Raw genomic sequence first — 22,608 nt, forward strand, 5'->3', positions numbered from 1 at the left:
CAGAAATCGATCTGGGAATGTGAGTTTGATCTCGTCCCTTTAAGTTTCCTGGTGTAAATATTAGAGGTCAGGTTGTTGATGCTACTTTTGAATGTCAAATGTCTTCTCTGTTATCTGCCATCTCATCAGCTCTGGAAGCTTCACCTCACACCTTGCTTTCAAGTGTATCTCAGCCTTTATGACACAATTACACAGTGCTGGATGTCAATTATACCTCAATAAAACTAGAAGGAAAAAATTAATTCAGCAATTAACGAACCCTTATTCCTAGTGATTTGTGTTTTCATTCCCTTTGGTGACAGACAAGTCTCAATGCTTTAGCTAGAATTGTAACCACACTCAAAGGCACAGAGGTCTGAGTATGAATTCTTTTAAATGCTGTCATGTTGCTATGAGTCTTGCATATTGTCTCGAAATGGTGGATTGCAATTTAACTCATCTAAATTCAACGGAATGTACTGGGTATCCATGAGGCACAGATACTGTGGAGACCAGGACAAATGAGACATGGCTCCTAGAGGTGCTTGCAATCAATAGCCCATTAACTGCTTTTCCTTTGATCTGTCATTCTTAAAAATTCAGAAAAAGCATGGCTGGGAGGCAGCTGACTGCTCCAAGCTCAGTACTCGAATGGGAGATTATGTGACCAATGAGCATTGCTTTTCAAACTATTAAGGTTTGGACGTTGATACCGAAGAGATATACCTGCTCCAAGCCATTTCCCTGGTGAACAGAGAAAGCATCATTCTTTCACAACCTTTTCTTTCTTTTTTCCTTCTTTTCCTCCTTCCTTTCCCTCTCCTGTGCTCCAACCAATACGGTGGCTCCTTCTGCAACATCCCAGACATAAGTCTAAAGCCCAAGCGCCCCTCCCAAGGGATTTACAGATGTCAGCCTTGAACACAAAGACCCAGGAAAGAGTTCCCTGAGCTCAGCACGAGGCTCAGGCAAGGATGTGGAGAGGAGAGTGGTAGTGGGGTGGGCAGGGCACATCCAGAATGCAGTTTGGCTGAATGTTTAATTGACAAGCTTTTCTTCACGCCCATCCCACCTGCTGCTTGGGGCCAGCAGTGGGCGGAATTGTCTGAACAGGGCTCATTTGAATATCCAGGCAAACTGCATCAGGTGAGGACCAAGTGAGCACCTGTGGCAGGTGTGCACCGCATCCACCCTCCAGAGGCTCAAAGGGTCCACACGGGGCAGGCAGCTCATGGTCTATTCCACACCAAGTCAAGTGGTGGTCCTGCATACATTATACAACACAAATGTCTCACCACAGAATCTTTCATCTTCTTGGGGAGAGGGTCTGCAGCCAACTCTTCCAGATTTTGATGTAAAAACTTATGCAGCAATCTGCACTGAATAAAGGACCTGAAAATGGAAAAACACACACAGGTTTTACTTTTTAAAATATGTGCCTATTCCAAGGTTTGAGGTAAGCAGCTTCACCTTAGACCTCACACTCACAAATGACAAAAGCCAGCGCTCTCTCCTTTAGATAATTCGTAATAAAGAAAAAGAGGTGTGTGTTCAAGTGACCACAAAGACAACGGTTGAACTTCAAATTCCATCCTGATTACAGTAAGTCCCCTACATATGAACGAGTTCCGTTCCAAGAGGGTATTCCTAAGTCCAACAAAGTTAGCCTAAGTACCCAACTAACACAATCGGCTATCTAGGACTGTACTGTAATAGGTTTATAATAATTTTCACACAAATAATACATAAAAAACAGAAAAAAATAAAGAAAACGTTTTTAATCTTACAGTACAGTCCCTTGAAAAGTACAGTAGTCCAGTACAACACCTGGCATACTGGGGCGGGTATCGAGTGAACAGGCAAGAAGAGGTACTGACTGGGGTAGGGAGAGGAGGTGGGAGATGGCAGAGCTGAAGGATCGTCCATCAGCAACAGGAGACGGAGGGCAAGCTGCAATTTCACGCACGCCTGACGTGATTGGAAATGCGAACACACGTTTGCATCTTTGAAAGTTCGCAACTTGAAGGTTCCTGTGTAGGGGACTTACTGCGAAGCTGTTGAGGACCACAGGAGGTATCGGTACCCCCGACTGCCAACTGCTAGCTAAGCTCATGGAGATCCTCTATTTCGGTCAGACCAAAATACAGAACAATATTTGATAAGAAAATTTGTGCTATCAACATTTAACCTTTCCCCATTTTCCACGCCTTTCATCTTGCTGTACCTGACGGCCTAAAATTATAATTTTTCAGCCCCCCAAACAGTTATGGTTATCTTAAGTCAATATCTCCCGTTAAGTGTGGAGAAGTTACATGAGATGACTGATTGACTGACTGGATTGACTGACTGGTCCCTGAAACTATGGCATCACATGAAGGGTTTTCAGTTCCAAAGTGCATGTTTATCAAAAACTTGAAAGATAACAAATAAAGGGAAGACTGGAAAGTATATTCTCAAGGGACTAAGCGTTATTAGTAAATGCCTTTTAAAACTTTGGCACACACTTCACTTTAAATCCAGAGGGCACTGCCACACTAAGAGCAAAACACAACAGAACAAAACTTTTCCTTTCAGAGATGCCAGTCTAGTCTCCCCAGGGCAGCTGCCTGGCATAAAGGCAGCAATGCCACTTTGTGGACCCAGAGAGGGTACTTGCGAAGGTTCGTGCTTCTCGTATGACTCACGAGGGAAAGTCAAAGACAGGGCTCGGGTGCAAGAGGCCATCTGTTCCTGGCCTTGCGAATTTCACTCCAAAAGCACCAGAGCAAAGGTTATATGTGCCCTAGAACTTGACCCCTGATTTTCATTCATTTCCGGTCGGTCCTGCATTTCTCCCACCATCGCCCAGGACCCAGCTGGTTTAACGGGAAAGAGTCCAAGCACCATGAGCTCTGGATGAGAGAGCAAGGCTGCAGGACCAGGGGACGGCTGTGGGGGGTGTGTGTGTGTGTGTGTGTGGTGTGCGTGTGTGTCTGTGTGTGTGTCTGTGTGTGTCTGTGTCTCTGTGTGTGTGGTGTGTGTGTGTGTGTCTGTGTGGTGTCTGTGTGTGTGTGGTGTGTGTGTGGTGTGTATGTGTTTGTGTGTGTCTGTGTGTGTGTGGTGTGTGGTGTGTGTGTGTGTGTGTCTCTGTGTGTGTCTCTGTGTATCTCTGTGTGCCTCTGTGTGTGTGGTGTGTGTGTGTGTCTGTGTGTGGTGTGTGGTGTCTGTGTCTCTGTGTCTGTGTGTGTGTGTGGTGTGTCTGTGTGCGGTGTGTGTGTCTGTGTCTGTGTGTCTGTGTGTGGTGTGTGTGTCTGTGTGTGGTGTGTGTCTCTGTGTCTGTGTGTGTGTGTGGTGTGTGTGTGGTGTGTCTGTGTGTGTGGTGTGTGTGTGGTGTGTGTGTCTGTGTCTGTGTCTGTGTGTGGTGTGTGTGTCTGCGTTACTCACAGGAGCACAGAGGGGTCGCTGCTCTGTCTGCTCAGATGGTAGGAAAGCGCAACCAGGAGGCCACAGAAGGCAGAGAACAGTGCTGGGATGTGCTGCGTGCTCCAGGGTTCCTGAGCAAAAGATCAGAGAGCCAAGTCACTCCACGCCTGGGTGCAGAAAACGCTTAGCAGGTGTCCCTGAGGTCCAGCTGGTGGACGCAGTGTCCTGTGATCACTCCTGCCAACGGGCATCCAAGCACCTGATGGCTCCTCAGCCTGTGAAAGTACAAGCATGGATTTTGACAAGGGACTGGCTATGGGGGGCGGGGGTACATTTGAAACAAATGGTGCATATTTATGAAAACACATTAACATCACCTTTTCTGAAATTCAGTTTAGGATTTTTATAAGATGTAGCATTAAACATGTGTTGCCTCTTTTGAATTAAATATAATAATAATCACATAAAAACTGTATTTCTTAATGTTTATTTAATGTTTATTTATTCAAAAGGTAGTAGACAGGGCTCCCCTGGTGGCACAGTGGTTGAGAGTCCGCCTGCCGATGCAGGGGACACGGGTTCGCGCCCCGGTCTGGGAAGATCCCACATGCCGCGGAGCGGCTGGGCCCGTGAGCCATGGCCGCTGAGCCTGCGTGTCCGGAGCCTGTGCTCTGCAACGGGAGAGGCCACAGCAGTGAGAGGCCCACGTACCACAAAAAAAATAAATCGATAAATAAGTAAAATCTAAAAAATTAAATGCAAAGGCCCCCTCCCCCCCGTTACCCTGGAAAGCCATGGCGCTCTCTTCTCTCCTTCGGTGCCCACCAGCCTTGCAAGAGGCTCCTCACCGGCCAGTGCATCTGTCACGTGGGGGAGCCCCTCCCCCACGGGTACAGCACCTCCTCACAGCATGGGCTTCAAGCTGGGCAGACCTGGATTTGAATCCTGGTCCTGCCAGGGATGAGCTGTGTGGCCTTGGCTAAGTTACTTAACATCTCTGAGCATCGTGTTAGTTTCCTCTTCTTTAGAAAGAGAAAATAATACATAGGCAGGGGTTGCTGCAAGGGTACTTTTCTGTATGCTGGGCCATTTTTTTAAGCTTTTGGTATGAGACGGTTCAACACAGCCCCTTCTTGGTGACTGGTACCCAGGGCTCTGAGCCAGACTGTCCTGGGCTGCTCCCTGTCCATCATCCCCACAGTCAGCTGGTCCTAATGTGTTACTGATGCATCTTTCAATGCATCTCCAATCTGTCCCTTCCTTTCATTGCATCGTACTGGGTCAGGCATCCACTGCCTTGTTCCGGGGCTACTGTTAATAGCTTCATAGTGGGAAGATCTTGCAATCTCCATATCCCTCCCCACTCCACCGACTCCACGATTCACCCTCCACAACACAAAAGAGTGGTCCTCTTCCCATAAAAGGCAAATCAATCACGACTGCCCTTCACTCAGTATTTTTCAGCGATTCCTCATTGCCTACCGAAAAAATCTGCTCCCCAGGAAGCTAGCGAAGCCAGTTAGGATCCAGCCCTAGTTCAACTTTTCAGCCTCCTTCTGCACATGTAGTAGAAGCACAGCAGCAAAACCATAAAGATGTGTTGCTTCCTGGCCCCCCTGCCTTCGCACACAAAGCTGCATCTGCCCAGAGAGCTCTTCCACTCTGACCCTAGTCCACTCTCCTCTGCCTGGTGAACTCCTACCCATGCTTCAGTGCCCAGTATAAGAAGTCCCACCTGCCTGGTGCTGTCTCCCTCATTTCCCAGGCAGATAAAAGCTCTCCCCTTGCATCAGAACCATCGTTAAACACGTTTTCTTCAGCATTTAAGATATCTCACTCCTGTTATGGGCATGGGTAGGACTTGCCCCCTCTGGATTCCCTGCAGAGGGGCAGTTTGCATCTCTTCCCTGTACTTGGCACCAATGTTAGCACATCAACCTGTCCTTGAGAGAATAAGGTTTCAGTTTTCATGATTACACCAGTCCGTCTTCTATGACCTGTGCGGAAAAAAATGTTTCAGCAAGAAAAGAGGGTGAAGACATTAAGTAGCTTAGAGCAAATGTGTGTCAGGCAGTGAAATGTCACAGAAATGATTAGACTATTAGAGGGAAGGCATCTCATGACCGGAAAACTAATTTTTTTCATTCAAACAGCACCCCCAGTAACAGACAATTTATTCTGGAACTTGGGAATTTTATTGTTTCTTGAAAGTTCATTCATGAAACATTTATGGGCCACTTGCTATGTGTCAGGCACCAAGCAGCACACCTCGGAGGAGGGCAGCACAGGTGTCTGGGGAGGGAAGAACGTGAGTAACTGTAATAAAGTGTGACAGGCGATGGACGGTGAGGTGCCTGCTGCTGGGTGCTCACCAGGCAAGCAGCAGAGGCTCCAGTGAGTCCAGGGATTGGCGTTTAAGTGGAGCCCCGCACAGAAGAAACGTGGAGAACACGGTCCTTCCCCTGCAGGGGCTTCTCGAGGACCAAGCTGGGCTCTGGGGTGCCGTGGGTGGATGGAGCTGACCCCAGCCATCCTCACGTCTGTTCCTCCTCTCCCTGCCCCGGACGCCCACCTGCAGCTTCTCCCCTTTTATTTCATACTTGGCTGTTACAAAAACACAGCCAAAAAGTTTTCCGAAAGAGAAAAACCTGCTAAATGCTATTTCCTCCCACTGTTTCCTCTGCGTTTGCCTCTGCTGCATGTTTTAGACACAATTTCGTGAAGACGGAGGGCTTCCTTTCACATGCAGCCCATAAAAAAATGCAAACACTAGAAAAAAATCACTCTGAGAAGGATTTAGTAACCATGACCATGGAAATAATGGTCCCTGCATGGAACAAAGGAAAAGTCAGGGGAATACGCATCGGCGGAAGTGAATTCCAGGCTCATCACTTCCTGGAATGAATGATTCTGTGGAAGGGACTTAACTTCGCATTGGCTCAGCTTCTGCTTCTGTAAAAAAGGTGACAATGACACTCTTCTTGAAATATTGCTGCAATGCCTTGATGAGATTTGAAACGGCCTTGCACACTGCAAAGCAGTATGTCGATGTTAGTTTTTTATTAATTGGAAAAGAAAGAGCGCCCATGATGGATGGTCTTTGCAGAGAATAAATTAAAGCCAAACTAAATATATTTAAATAATTAAGTTTACCTACTTTGATTCACCCAATACCCCTTATCTAATTCTTCTCTCATTTATTCTCTACTTAATTAAATCTCTGCAGTACAAGCGTGAAAGGGCAGCTACCCCTCCTAGCACTGAGGGACCCTCCCTCTTTACCTACTAAAATAGCAGTTGGTAGAAAAGGGAAGAGGAGGTAAAAATATCTAATGAGAAACAGATATTTTCCCATTGGGGTTAGAGGAGAGGGACGTTGTCCCCCTTCTACTTCCCAGCATTTATCTCTGCTTGTGACTACAGATCTGTATAAAGATTGTGTGATTAACCCATGATCCTTCCACTGGTCAAGCCCGTTGACAGCAGGGACTCGTCTGTTTCACCCCAGAGTATTCTGAGCACCCTGTGCAGGGTCCAGGCCCTGAAAGGCCCTTACTGAATATGTATGGAACTGATGCTCTGGATTTGAGCACCCATCACTGCCTTACTCTATGACGCAGACCTAAGAAGGGAACCGCACGGATCATTTCATTTAGGTATCTTCAGGACACAGAAGGTTGGTCTTGCCCAGTGCAGAGCAGTAGTTCAAAGCATGGGCTCTGGCTAGGGCTGCCAGCTTCAATCCCAACTCTGCTGATTATTAGCACAAAGAAACTACGCAAGCTTTTAAGCCTCAGTTTCCTTATCTTAGATAATACCGCTTAGGGTTGGTGTAAATGTTATATGAAATATTGTGTGTAAAATACTTAGTAGCCAGTCTAAAATGCTCAATGAATGTTTGCTATGACTATATGCTTTACTAAGATACTGTCTCAGTAGATTCAGGCTGCTATAACAAATATCATAGACATATGATGTCATAAATAGCAGAAATGTACTGCTCACAGCTCTGGAGGCTGGGAAGGCCAAGATAAGGTGCCAGCAAATCTGGTGTCTGGTGAGAATCCACCTTCTGGTTCACAGCTGGCATATCTTCATATAATGGAAGGGGCGAGGGCATTTTTCTGGCCTGTTTCAGAAGGGCACTAATACCAAGCACAAGGGTGTCATCATCATGACCCAATCACCTTCCAAAGGCCCCACCTCTTAATGCCATCATCTTTGGAGTTAGGATTTCAACATATGAATTTAGGGGAACACAAACATTCAGACCAGAGAAGATACATAAGAGGACTGAGGACTGCAACAAAATCACATTTCCTGAAAAGAATTAGAATTGGCCTTTAGTAGGGTCCTTCTCTGAGAGTCCAGGAGAAAAACAATGATTTCTGTAGATCCCTTATATCCTTCTGTTTGTGTACTACAGACAGAAAATAAGAAAACAGGAAGTCTTCTACAAAATGCAAATCTGACCTTGCCAAGATATGATATTATTATGTCAAGGTGCACAGTCTGAACTGACAGACCTTATTAGGGGTAGTTCTCATTTGTTATTTTAATCTGTTGCATTCCTTCTGGTGTCTGTCCTGTATTAGTAAAAGTCTACATTCATCCTTCCATACATGTGATTTCTTTGAGCATAACCAATAGCTTCAAGATAAATTGTTAGACATGAAGGAACAGCACTGTGGCCGCAGGGACAGGACAGAAGGAATGAATATTTTCTTCAACAATGTAAAAGTGAGGTGACGCCAGAATGGCGAACTTCTTCTTCCAAGAAGAAGCATGGGGTGAAGGATCGCAAGGAATCCATATTCCAGGTGTGGCTTTGTGTGTTTTCTCCCTCAACCTCAGATCTTCACACAACTCTTTCTTAGAAAGAACGGGGGCTCACCTGAGCTTGGGCGGACTGTAAAAAGGCAGACCACCAGGATCTTCTTAGGCTTACTACCGGGAATCCCCTCAAGCTCCAAGTCCTTAACTTGTTCCTTTCTTCAACAGACACAGTTACATAATACATAAAATAGGAGGCAAATTTCTCAGGGAAGCAAGGATAGGAAGGACTATTTGGATAGATACATGAGTTATTTTTTCGTGTTTAGAATGCCAAAGTTTGCAAAACCATGCTATCTTCAGGAAAGATTATTTTAGATTTGGAAGAGATCTCATAACTGAGCCAACCTCACCCCTGGACCAAATTATTGGTCAAGTAAGAAGACAGGGAGAGTGGAAAAGACTTACCAAAGGTGGCAAGACCGACCAAGCCCTGGTTCAGTGCACTGTATCTTACACCACCCTAAATACTTGTACAGCTCACTGTGCACAGTATGTGGACATCTCATGACTTTCCATTTAAAAGGCTTGGCGCAGTGGTTAAGAATCCGCCTGCCAATGCAGGGGACACGGGTTCAATCCCTAGTCCAGGAAGATCCCACATGCTGCAGAGCAACTAAGCCTGTGCACTGCAACTACTGAGCCTGAACTCTAGAGCCTGTGAGCCACAACTACTGAACCCATGTGCCCCAACTACTAAGCCCGTGTGCTGCAACTACGGAAGCTCGTGCACCTAGAGCCCATGCTCCGCAACAAGAGAAGCCACTGCAATGAGAAGCCCGTGCACCACAATGAAGAGTAGCCCCTGCTCGCCGCAACTAGTGAAAGCCCTCATGCAGCCACGAAGACCCAACACAGCCAAAATAAATAAATAAATAATAAATAAAAAGGCTTGGGATCACTATAAATTAGAAGTTTCCAGCTTTCCAGGCTGTTTCATTCATGTATCATCCCCCATTCAATAGTGCTGGACATCTTTTCAGTTAACTGCCTGTGTTGGGGTTTGTTGTAACACATGGTAGGGTGATAGCCCAGAGGAAGAAGTCATCTGAGAGGAGCTCAGAGGAAGCTCCATGAAGGACTGAGTAAGGAGCTGGATTGTAAAAGTGATTGGGAATGAACCTGGGAAGACCATATTCCAAGTCATGCAAGGGTACAATGCTTCGATGCTGCACGACCCTGCATTCAAGCATGGCCTGGATATGCTTCAGGATGGGTACGGCTGGGTGCAATTCTAAAGGCACCACTGTTAAGCATATAGATATATAGATAAAAGAATGGGAAATAGTTAAGCATGAAGAAACACTGAAAGGAAATGACCTTTATGGTTTATCAACCCGTAATTTTCTGCACTGGGAAGAGAGGTGGCTGGGCGCCATCGACTCTGAAGATAAAACTAAAGGAAATAAGCTTCAACCTCAGCAAGGGACTCTGGATGTAATTTAAGGAAGAACTTCCTGATATTGATGATTCAATAAGGTACAATTAGGAAAACATTAGCATTTCCTTTTCCCAAATTATTTCAAAACACAGATATTTTCCATGGAGAGGTAAGAGACAAGCTCACCTGAGAAAGAAGGAAGGAAGAGAAACTTGATGAAAGCTTTTCTCCTTACGCTTTCATTGTGTAGGAACATATTACTGTTTTAACATCTCTGCAATTTAACACACACACAACTAAATAAACTGAGAACAAGAAGGAACTCTTCAGAATCATTTTACAGAATTAAGATTTGGGGTGGGGGGAACACAGCAAGATAAAATGGCTTTGCCCCTTTTCTTTTCCTTTTCTTTTCCTTTCTCCTTAATCTCCCGATCCCTCTCCAGGCTGTTCAGTCCTAAGTCACCCCACCTGCGTTCAAGCCCTGGTCCGGGAAGATCCCACATGCCACAGAGCAACTAAACCCGTGTGCCACAACTACTGAGCCTGTGCTCTAGAGCCCGGGAGCCACAACTACTGAGCCCGTGTGCCACAACCACTGAGCCCGTGAGCCACAACTACTGAGCTCGCGAGTCACAACTACTGAGCCCGCGTGCCACAACCAATGAGCCCGTGAGCCACAACTACTGAGTCCACATGCCATAACTACTGAGCCCATGTGCCACAACTACTTAGCCCACGAGCCGCAACTACTGAGCCCGCATGCCACAACTACTGAGCCTGCACTCTAGAGACTGCAAGCCACAACCACTGAGCCCACATGCCACAATCACTGAGCCCGCGAGCCACAACTACTGAGTCCGCATACCATAACTACTGAGCCCGTATGCTGCAACTACTTAGCCCATGAGCCGCAACTACTGAGCCCACGTGCCACAACTACTGAGCCCATGTGCTGCAACTACTGAGCCCGCCAGCTGCAACTACTGAAGCCCGCGAGCCTAGAACCTGCACTCTGCAACAAGAGAAGGCATTGCAATGAGAAGCCTGTGCACTGAAACGAAGAGCAGCCCCTGCTTGCAACAACTAGAGAAAGCCCACGCACAGCAACAAGGACCCAACACAGCCAAAAAGAAATAAAATTAAGTATTAAAAAAAAAAAAAAGACCAACAGGGAAGTTGATGGGACTTTCCACAGCTGCAGGAGCACCTAGGAACCAAACTTCTAGCAGGAGTTGAGCTTGTTGAGTCAGAAATACAGTAAAAAAAAAATGCATTTGAGGATGTTTTTATTTTAATTTTTATTTTGGGATAAAGAAGAAAATGTTGACACTTGAGGAAGAAGAGAACCACTGACGTGAAGAGAGATTTTGAAACAAAATGATCAAATGCACTGGGTGTCTATCTGAAAGGTTTAGTTCAGTGGTGAGTCTCATTTCTGCAGAGAGAAGCAGAAAGGAAGAGAGGAAGTACTGACTGACATTTCTAGTGGATTTTTTTAAAAGAACTTTCATATTTTAAACATCCATGTATTGACAATAGTCTTGAATTTTATTATATACATATAATTTATTTACTCAGACACATATGCACACAAATACATATTTTATTTTTGGAGAGAGATAAGGTTTTAAACAATCTGTCACCCACTGATAATGAAATGTATACCATGTGACAGTTTGCTTAAAATTAACATCTCTAATTGCTCTGAGAGGTGTCTCATGGTCCCTGAGTTGGGAATGATATGGATAGATGAGTGCTGGCCTCATAAAACTCCCCCAGGTTTTGAAATATTTTTATGAGGTAGAAATAAAACTGTCTAATAGTCCTACAATTCTGTGGTAGATTTCATATGCATTTGGGAATTCTTTTGATGAAAATACACAGGGAAGTTCAGCTTTGTATAAAAGTACTTTCTGAAGAGAATCCTAGTTTCAGCATTTTTTTCCTTCGAAAGTTTAGACATCTCTATGATGGAATTTACAGGGCAAACTAATTGAGGTTTGGTTATAAAGGGAACGCCAATGGACCAAGTTCTCACTTTGCTATGCCCTTCATATCAGATTCACACACTTTCTTTTAAGGGAAGAGCACTGGATTTTTCTGAGCCCATTAAATATCCAGGCATTTCTGAACCCAGGTTTCCACACATCCTAGAATAAGCTCTAGATCATATCACTTTCTCTCTGATGTAAGTCCTACTTCTAGGACTATTTGGACAGGAATCTTATACTTAAGTGAAAGGAGATCTGTGCCCTTGAAGCTCCAGAACTCAGCAAGATCAGATGTGTCTCCCAGTCTTGTACTCTGCACTCTGTTCATAGTTCACGGCCACGGGTCACCATGCGGCCGGCGGCACTTGCAAACATGCACTGGGCACCCTCCCCAGCGTCCAGTGCTCAGCCCGTAGCAGCCCCAGTTGACATTCCTGGTAGACCCTAGACACCCAGAGGGGCAGCCCCATGGCCTATCACTGAGCCTGATTCACAGCAGTCAGTCAATATGTGTTCAGTAAATAAACGAATGATCAGGGTAACAGCTATGATGAATAAGACTTCACTGTCTACTAAAAGTAGGTTTTCCTCACCTCATACTCTTCTTTCATTTTGGTGAAAAAGCAACATATGCTTATGATTCAAGACTATTTTACTAGGAATTCCCTGGCGGTCCAGTGGTTAGGACACCACGCTTCCACTACAGGGGGCACGGGTTCGATTCCTGGTCGGGGAACTAAGACCCCTCGTGCCGTATGGTGCGGCCAGTGAAATAAAATAAAATAAAATAACTAAAATGCTAGATTAAAAAAAGACTGTTTTACTTTTTGGAATAGGTATCAGGGGGAAATCAGCTCATTCACTAGCAAGAAAGACTGACAGGTATCATCCAAACCTACGTGACAGACACCATCCAACATAGATAAATATAGATAGATAAGCGTGCACACACACACACACACACACACACACACACACACACACACGAACTTTTTGGAAAATACTGACATTTACTTTCCTTCTCATAGCCTTCTTCTCAGTTATCTGCATTTACTCAATCCACAGTATATAGAGCATCTATTATGTAACACCGGACTTTTAGCAGAATATGAAAAGAAGCATATATAAACCGCAGTCATGACCTTCACGAGTTCATGATGAAACTGGGGGTGAAGAAAAGCACACACAAAGAGCAACAACAGTAATAGCACCGACGTATCGAGCAACGGCTTCACTGGCCACTTCACATGCACTGCCACATTCAGATTATAGCAAACCTTAAAGGCAGGGATCGCTCATTTTAAACATGAGGAAACAGAGGCCTTTTCTGTACTAGTTATCGTGGGAGTATCTATTTCCCACAGAACAGATTATATTCAGGATAAACAAGTGTTGGCATGAACACCAAAAGGACAATATTGCCCACGGACTTTGGAAGGAAGGTAGACTTCTGCTGGCATGGCTACAGCACAAGCATGTTCCTCCATCTGTACTGGGGCCACCGCTGCTCGCACTGAATTCTCTTGTCCACCCAACCTCCCCACTCCAAGCTGCACAGCCACTGAATCCTACCAATACTGATTTTACTACATTTCTTGGATTGGACCCTTTCAAACTCTCTGCTTCCTACCCAAACCTGACTCCAGATCTTACTTTACTCAGCAATTGCAAGTCCATTTTGAACAACTGAGGTATCATTCTTCTTCCTGTTTTTCCCCCAAATCAGTGTCCAGTGCCACTGTCAGAGGCATCCAACTCCAGCTTGAGGATCCCGACAATCCGGTGTTAACTGGGCTTGGAGATCAATGACACGCGTTTAACTTTCTAGGAAGGGAATGTGACAGGAAGTACTCACCGCCCATCTAGCGTCCATCTGCCCTTCCTCCCCACCAGTCATCGCTTCCTTACTAGCTGTTCAGGCAGCTGAAAGACTTGTAATTCCCATCCCCTTGCAGCTAGAAGTGACACGGTTCTAGCCATAAAATATAATCTGGAGTCTAGTGTAATAAAAGTGAATTAAAACTTGGGTTTCGTTTGCAGGCGTATTACTATTAGCATCACCACCATTATGTTCATCAACATCATCACCATCAACTAAGAATGCTCACAATAATTTCCACTTGTATTTGTTTTCTACTGCAGTGTAACAAATCCCCACAAACAGTGGCTTAAACAACACAAAGTATGATCTCACGGTGTCCTGCCTCAGCCACCTGGGCGTGACCGCCTCCTCTGCTCGGGGTCGCAGCAGGCTGAATTCACAGTGTTGCCCAGGGCTGCAGTCTTACCTGAGCCTTGAGTCCTCTTCCAACCTCACTTCTGGCTGGCAGAATTCAGTTTCTTGCAGCTATAGGACTGAATTTTCTTGCTGGCTTTGCTGGGATCTGCTCCAGATCTGAGAGGCCATCCTTAGGACGTGGGGTCCTCTGCATAGGCTATTTGCAGCACAGCTGTTTACTTCTTCGAGGCCACGGGGACGGTGTCTGCTGTTTCTTCTGTCTCTGACCTCTAGTCCTTCTTTTAAAGGGCTTGTCTGATTCGGTCAGACCCATCCAGATAGATAATCTCCTTTTTGATTGACTTAAAGCTAGGTACCTTAATTACACCTCAAAATCCTTCCACCTTTGCCAGATGATGTAACCTAATTACAAGAGGGACACCCTATCATACTCACAGGTCCTGCCCACGCTCAAGGGGCAGAAATTACACAGGGGGCTGGAGTCTTGGGGCAATCTCAGAACCTTGCGCACCACACCATTTAATGAAAACCCCTGAGCTATAGACACTTTATATATAGTATCAATTTAATTTCATTCACCTCTGACAACATTCATATGAAGGAGGTTACACTAATCCATTCTACAATTGAAAAAATAAAACAACGTGAATTAGCCACGTGCCCTTAGGCAGACAACGTCAGCACTCTGTGCTCACACTCACCACTGGAACACAGAAATGCTATGATCTTCCTTATGTATGACATGGAGCTATAATAACGGGCAAATGAGAAAACACTTGGGAAATTATTCCGAAAATTAAAGTACCATCGATCTGCAAGGTATCCTATATGCCTGCGAACGGTTCTTTTGCCTAGAAAAATATATTTAGACTTCGAATGTGCTAGGGAGGATGGCACAGAAGTCAGATATTTTAAAAGATACAAGATCTGGGATCCGCGATGTGTGATGTTAAGTCACTTAATCGCTCTCTGGCCCTCCATTTCCTCATTTTAAGTAATAAAATGAAGGGTTTGGGACAGGGGATATGTAAGGTCTATTTCAGAACTAAAACTATTCTAGAACTATGAGTTTGTTTTATATTTATATTAGATTTTAAGACCTGAATCCATGGGAAATGCCATTGTTTTAGCTGCAACCCTGTAGTACCTGAAAGGATACGGGGAAAACTCTCCCACAGCAGTTGTTAACGATGCCTGGGAAACATTAAATTAGAATAACTTACCTCAACCCCTGGACGCCCTTGCCATCAATAAAATAGAATCTCTTTATAAGGGATAATAAGCAATAGAAATCATGGCTTATCCAGACATATAGAAAGCCCAGCTAATTAACTACTGAGCCATCTCTCTAGGGAGCAAATATTCCGGTTGTTTCTGTACGTCACTTGACAGTGATGTAGTAGTTAAGTAGTTAAGTCAATGAGGGAGTCCGTTTACATGTTACTTGCTACCATCTTGGATGAGTCAAAAAGAATATGAAATTAAAAGAGGAATAAAATGTCTTCCCCTAATTAATATTCCAGAGAGCAAAATTAAATGCCATTCCCTCAATCTGCTTCTATCAAGTGAGAATAATAAAAATCAAGGATGTAAATACATATCAAGACCCAGATAGAGGAACGCATCTCCGGGAAGGCAGCTGACACGCTGAAATGGTTCACAAGGGCCCATCAATCCATCAAGGCACAGCAGAGATAAAAGGGGAAAAAAAGTCAATTCTAGGAGCGAAAAGTGTAAGCATAAAAGTCATAAACAAAAGTGTCGTTAAACAAGAAGTGGAATCACAGCTCTGGATAAGTATGTTGAGTTGACGGCGGGTGAGCTTCTTTTTTCCCTAAGGATGCCCTTGCCAATTTGTTACACACAGTCGTGCAATGCACAGCATTTAACAGGCGCTGTTTTTAAAGGGGAGAGTCTATCTGAGACCTTTAGAAAACTCAGGACTTACAAATGAGAAGGGAGAAATGCACACTGCTCTATTCGTAACTAAAAGGTGTTGCAAAATACAGATAGAACATTAAGATTCTCTAACAACAGATCCAACTATTTACCACAAGTGATGCTTGTTCGGTGCTGAGCAAGGAAGTCAGTACCTCTTTGAGATTAAATAAATCTTTCAAAGTACCCCCGTTTCACCTGGTAAAAAGCCTGTTTCAACACATAAGTAAACCCCAGAGCCTCTGAAGTGTTCAGTCCCATCACAAAGTTGGCAGCGTGCTTTCAAAGTGGAATCTATTAACTTTGATCCAACAGTGACTTACGCCGATGGCAGGCCATAAACAGAAAGAAAAACAGAAAGAGAAGTCTCAGCCCAGGAGAGCAAATAGATCTTATCTCTTGGACCAGCTCTGATCAGTTAGTACTGGCTGCCTGTACTACTGTCTGGGCACCGCGGAGCCCTGCTGACCTCAGTGAGAAGAAATGCTGTGATCAATGAGCAACGTCTGCTATGAGGAGGGAGTCGGACTTGGGGAGGTGAGGGAATGACAGCATCTGTCCCACAGCTAGGTAAAAACCCAAAAAACTTCTTCCTGAATACCAGATTCTTTAACAGCTTCCAAAACCCTCTAAGACTTTTGCAAGAAAAAGTCATTTAACAATCCCAGGAGCGTACATTACTTTTGATAATGAGCCTTCAACACTTGTCAACGGAACTCCCTGGTGGTCCAGTGGTTAGGACTTGGTGCTTTCACTGAGGGGGGTGCCCCGGGTTCGATCCCTGGTGGGGGAACTAAGATCCTGCAAGCCGCGCAGCGTGGCAAAAAAACAAACAAACAAAAAAAAACACTTGTTATAAGAAATGGGTTTTTCAGAGCATACACCTTCTCCTTTAGGAATTAATCTAAGAAGTCCCATGAGCTGTTCTTTTGTGGAAAGCATCTGAGTATGGAAGAATATTCTGTCTTCTATAGATTCAACCATGATTCTATTACCAATGAATTATTTTTTACTATCAAATGAGGCTTACCTGCTCAAAAGCATGAAGCATGACACAAAGGTTCATCATAAATCAAAGATTTAGAGTAAACAGTTATGATTTAGCGGTGAGACAGCTGACGGAGAATCCAGAAGCAACGTTTTTGGTCTGACCACTCATGGAGTGACTTGGGACGTCAACTGGGAACTTTTTAACACCTTGTTTCCATCACAGCGGAGGCCATCAGCTCATCTATGGCATTCAACAACCTTAGAGCTGATGACCTCTTTTTGCTATAGTTCCTTTCAGGCAACCAGTGTTCTTGTGACGCACATCATACCCAATGGACCAAAAACATACACTTTTAGCCTCGCATGAAAGATTGTCCGTAACTTTGATATATCCTGCTGACATATCCAGTCATCCCTATCCTTCACCATCAGTAGGTTAATATCCTTACCATCTCCTCCATCTGCCATGATCATTCATTCCTAACTCTGACGAAACTGTTTCACATGCCTGACTGCATAGTCTATGGCAAAGTTCTCAGCCCAACTGCAAAACGTTTGAAGGCTGCACAAAACAACCACCTCCTCTGATGGGTTTTCTCTTTTCTGATCATCTACAGCATGTCATCAGCTTTGATGAATGTTAAACTCCTGAGAAAGAACTGACTGTTTCTACTCTCATATCACTGTAGTACCTGGCAAAGTCATTTCTTTTTTAATTTATTCATTTATTTTTGGCTGCGTTGGGTCTTCATTGCTGCGCACGGGCTTTCTCTAGTTGCGGCGAGCAGGGGCTACTCTTCATTGCAGTGCTCGGGCTTCTCATTGCGGTGGCTTCTCTTGTTGTGGAACACGGGCTCTAGGTGCGAAGGCTTCAGCAGTTGCGGCACGCGGGCTCAGTAGTTGTGGCGCACGGGCTTAGTTGCTCCGCGGCATGTGGGATCTTCCCGGAGCAGGGCTCGAACCTATGTCCCCTGCATTGGCAGTCGGATTCTTAACCACTGTGCCACCAGGGAAGTCCCTGGAAAAGTCCTTTCTAAACAAAGAAATATATGTTGCAGTGAATATGAACTGTTCAGCTCCTGCTTCAGTTACAGAGAGCTTGCATGTTCCCATTTCCATTAACCAAAGAAAAGAATATTTCCATCAGATACCATTTGCTGCTCAAGGTTGCAAAAAAGGATGAAGTATTGGGTCCTGGTCAAAATGGCATGAAGAATACAGGGAACACTTACTATATGTATAACAGATAATGAATAAGGACTTACTATATAGCACAGGGAATGCTTCTAAGTACTCTGTAATGACCTATATGGGAAAAGCATCTTAAAAAGAGTGGATATATGTATATGTATAACTGATTCACTTTGCTGTGCAGCAGAAACTAACACAACATTGTAAATCAACTATACTCCAATAAAATTTTTTTTTAAAAAAAAGAACACAGAAAACTAGCTTTCCTCCTCCCATTAAATGTCCAATAAATATTCAAAAAGAAAAAAGCATCAATCTATACTGGGAACTAGAGAAAGTACTTGTGTGTAAGCCATAGGCTTTGAGGAATTTATGCTGGATCTTATCTTACAGACGAGACTAGTCTGAAAGAAGATTTTGACATCTGATACATGACTGAAATTCCCACTCTCTATTTCAGAGAGAGAGAGAAGTGTATTGAGGAAGTAAGCAGGACAGGATCTCACTAAATCCCTGCTGACATCAACTAAATCAGAGGTGGAAGGGCTGGAGTTAAGGCAGGCCAGGGGGTTGGCAGACAACATCATGCCTGGACTCAGACATCTGTGGATGGCAGCGTTTGGACCCCTCGGCTGTATTGGAGGCAACAGGTTTTATCTGGTCAGTTCAAGGGTCGGGATGTTGGAGCAAAGAGGACGAAGTAAAGACAAGCACTGTCCCAGGTATCTCATTCGTATCCCTGGGATGAAGATTCCTGATAGAACCACCTAAAAGCCCATGAATAACATATTTTTCCAGGGGAAAGATATATCTGAACTGGTGGTATGTTACTGAAACACTCTTTGTTTCACTTTCTTCTCTTCCTGTATTTTAAACCTGAGGTACCTCTAGAAAGATGTGATCAGGGAGCCTTAAATTTTTCTGACAGAAGTCAGCTCAATTTCTGCTTGACTCCCAGACAGGGGGCACAATTCAAATGTCTACCTGCACAGACAGGTGATATAAACACATGTAATCATGGGTCAGGTAGAAGAGATGATAGGGTATGATGAGACCTGTGTGTTTGGGGCAGCTGTGACTCACTATTCAGTTTCAGTAGGCTGTTATGAAATGGAAGGTTCCTGGTACATCATAATTTCCCAACAAATATTTGTTGTTGTTTTTCTTCTTGTTCTTGTTGAAATAAGAAACTCTAGATACCATACGAGAACACGAAGGAACAATATAAAGAGAAGTAGACCATGAAAACAGGAATGAGAGACGTGAACGGCAAACATACACAACAAAAAAAAGATTATAAAAAAATTTAAGACAGACCATGTAAACAAAATCAATAATATCATTAATCAAAAAATAAGAGGGAGAGGGCTTCCCTGGTGGTGCAGTGGTTGAGAGTCCGCCTGCCGATGCAGGGGACACGGGTTCGTGCCCCGGTCTGGGAAGATCCCACATGCCGCGGAGCGGCTGGGCCCGTGAGCCATGGCCACTGAGCCCGTGTGTCCAGAGCCTGTGCTCCACAACGGGAGAGGCCACAGCAGTGAGAGTCCCGCGTACCGCAAAAAAAAAAAAAAAAAGAACATAGTATCCGAAAGACATGGAACACTATTAAAACAGTCTAACATATGCATATAATTGAACGCCCAAGTAGAAAAGAAAAACAGGCCAAGGCAGAACACATATTTGAAGAGATAATGGCTGAGGATTTGGAACTATCAATTGAAAAAAGTTCACAGACAGCTCAGAGAACTTTAAGTAAAATAAAAATAAACACCACACACTTAGTCACATCACTTTCAGATTGCTGAAAACAAAAGATGAAGAGAAAAATCTGGAAGGTAGCCAAAGAAAAAAGTACATTACTGACAGAGGAACAAATATTAGAATAACAGCAGATCTTGATCAGAAATTATACAATCCAGGAAAATGTGCCAACATATCTACAGTATTGAAAGGGAAAAAAACAAAGCTGTCAACCCAGAATTCTACACCAGTGAACATACCTTCAAAAATGAAGGCAAAAATGAGGAATTTTTCAGGCAAAAGCTGCAAGAATTCACTACCAGTAGACCTGCACGACAAGTTTTGTTAAAGAAAGTTCTTCAGACAGGAGTATGATACCAAATGGAAAGATGGGTCTACACAAAGCAATGTACATTAATGGCGAGGTAAATAAAACAGATACTTTTCTCCTTATATTTTTAATGCCTTTATAAGATAATTGATTGTTTAATGAGAGTATAAAATAATGTATGTTCCTTCTTAAAAAAATCAGGACAAAAAGAACTAATTATAACAAAAGTGAACAAGAAGAAGGAAATAATAAAGAGCAGAAATCAATGGAAATAAAAAATAAAAACAATAAACTCAAATCTTATTATATAAAAAGTTCAAAAAGATTAATAAGCCCCTAGCCAAACTGATCACGAAAAAAAAGAGAGGGTACAAATTACCAATGTTAGCAATCAAAGAGGAGACATCACTACAAACACTGTGGACCTTGAAAGTATAATATATATGCCAATAATTAGAAAATGTAGAGAAAATAGACAAATTCCATGAAGGAAATAACTATTTCAGTATTAGATAATCTGAATAACTTGATATTTATTGAATTCATAGTTTAAAACCTTCCCCTGAAGAAAATTCCAGGCCCAGATGGCTTCACTTATGAATTCTATCAAACACTTATAAAATATATAATACCGATTTTATACAAACTCTTTTAGAATTTAGAAGGAAATACCTTCCATCACATTTTATGAGCCCATTACCTTATAACAAAATAAGACAAAGCATTACTAGAAAAGGAAACCAGAGAACTAGAAACCTCATGATCATAGACACAGTATTCCTCAACAAAATATTAGTAAACAAAATTGAGCAATCTATAAAAAAGATAATACATCATGACCAGCTGGGGTTCATCTTTCAAGTGCAACATTGATTCAACACTTAAAAGTGAACCAATGTAATTCACCCTGTCAACAGACTAAAAAAAGATCGGTATGATCTTCTCAGTAGATGCAGAAAAGTTTTATCTTTTCTAGAATGTCATATAGCTGGAATCTTACAATATGCAGCCTTTTTATATTAGCTTCTTTAACTTAGAAATATGCATTTGAGACTCCTCCAAGTCTTTTCATGGCGTGATACCTTATTTGGGGATGTGTGTCTGAGGGGGGCATGTTGAATAGTATTCCATTGTCTGAATGCCCCACAGTTTATTTATCTGTTCACCTGCTATAGGACATCTTGATTGTTCTCAAGTTTTTGGCAATTATTAAATAAAGCCGCTATAAACATTTGTGTGCAGGTTTTTGTGTGAACCTAAGTTTTCAAAGAGGGTCAAGGAGCACAACTGCTGGATTGTATGGTAAGAGTATGTTTACTTTGTAAGAAATTGTCAAACTGTTTTCCAAAATGGCTGTATCACTTTGCATCCCCACCAGCAACGTGAGAGTTCCTGTTGCTCCACATGCCTGTCAGCATTTGTTGTTGTCAGGGTTCTGAACTTTGGCCATTCTAATAGGTGTGTATTAGTATCTTATTGTCATTTTAATTTGCAGTTCCCTAATGGCATATGATGTTGAGCATATTTTCATATGCCTATTTGCCATCTGCACATCTTCATTGGTGAGGTGCCTATTCAGGTTTTTGTCCACTTTTAATTAAGTTCTTCTTATTGTTGAGTTTTTAAAGTTTTTTGTATATTTTTTGGATAACAGTACTTTATCAGATATGTCTTTTGCAAATATTTTCTCCCCAGGCAGGTCTAGTCACAAGAAAATTCCTCAATTTTTATTTGTCCAAGAAAGTCTACACTTATCTTTCACTTTTGAAAGATAATTTTGCAAGGTACAGAATTCTAGATGTGTGTGTGTATGTGTGTGTGTGTGTGTGTGTGTGTGTGTGCGTGTTACTTTCAACAACTTATTTTATTCCACTCTTGTCTTGCTTGCATTGTTTCTGTCTTACTCAGTTCAGGTTACCATAAAAAAGTACAATAAATAGACCGGGCGGCTTAAACAACATTTATTTTGCACAGTTCTGAAGGCTGCAAGTCAGAGATTATGTTGCCAGCATGGCCAGGTGCTAGTGAAGGTTCCCTGGCTTGCAGACGGCTGCATTTCCTCTCTCTTCACATGGCAGAGAGACTTCTGGTGTCTCTTCTCTTCTTATAAGGGCACTAATCCCATCATGAGGACCCCACCCTCATGACCTCATCTAAACCTATTTCCCAAAGGCCCCATCTTCAAATATCATCACATTGGAGGTTAGGGTTTTCAACAGGAATTTTGGGGAGACACAGTTCAGTCTATAGCAGCTCCTGAGGAGAAGTCAGATGCAATTCTTACCTTTCTCCTCTGTAGGCAAGGTGTTCTTATCCTCTGGTATCTTTCAAGATTTTTTTCTTTATCTTTGATTTTTAGCAACAGGAATATAATATGCATGGGTGTAGTTTTTTGGCATTTATCATGCTTGGTGTTCTCTGAGATTCCTGGATATGTGATTTGGTGTCTGATATTAATTTGGGGAAATTCTCAGTCATATTCTGTACCATTCTTTCTTCTCCTCTGGTATTCCCACTACACATGTTATACATTTTATAGTTGTCCCACAGTTCTTGGATATTCTGGGGGTTTTTTCAGTCGTTTTTCTCT

General features: G+C 43.2%; 1 protein-coding gene across 2 annotated transcripts in view; it reads right to left on the minus strand.

Moving 5' to 3' along the window:
- The window catches only part of PCNX2 (pecanex 2), a gene marked incomplete at its 5' end in the record, with an annotated part of 272,510 nt that overhangs the window by 161,442 nt on the left and 88,460 nt on the right, over positions 1–22,608 (minus strand). For both annotated transcript variants that reach the window (XM_082673815.1, XM_082673816.1), the window contains 2 exons: positions 1,275–1,371; positions 3,403–3,512. In XM_082673815.1, the coding sequence (XP_082529941.1) occupies positions 1,275–1,371; positions 3,403–3,512 (207 nt within the window). The remainder of the gene's footprint in view (positions 1–1,274; positions 1,372–3,402; positions 3,513–22,608) is intronic.

The sequence above is a fragment of the Grampus griseus genome (genome assembly GCF_964374135.1).
Source record: "Grampus griseus genome assembly, chromosome: 16".
NCBI lineage: Eukaryota > Metazoa > Chordata > Mammalia > Artiodactyla > Delphinidae > Grampus > Grampus griseus.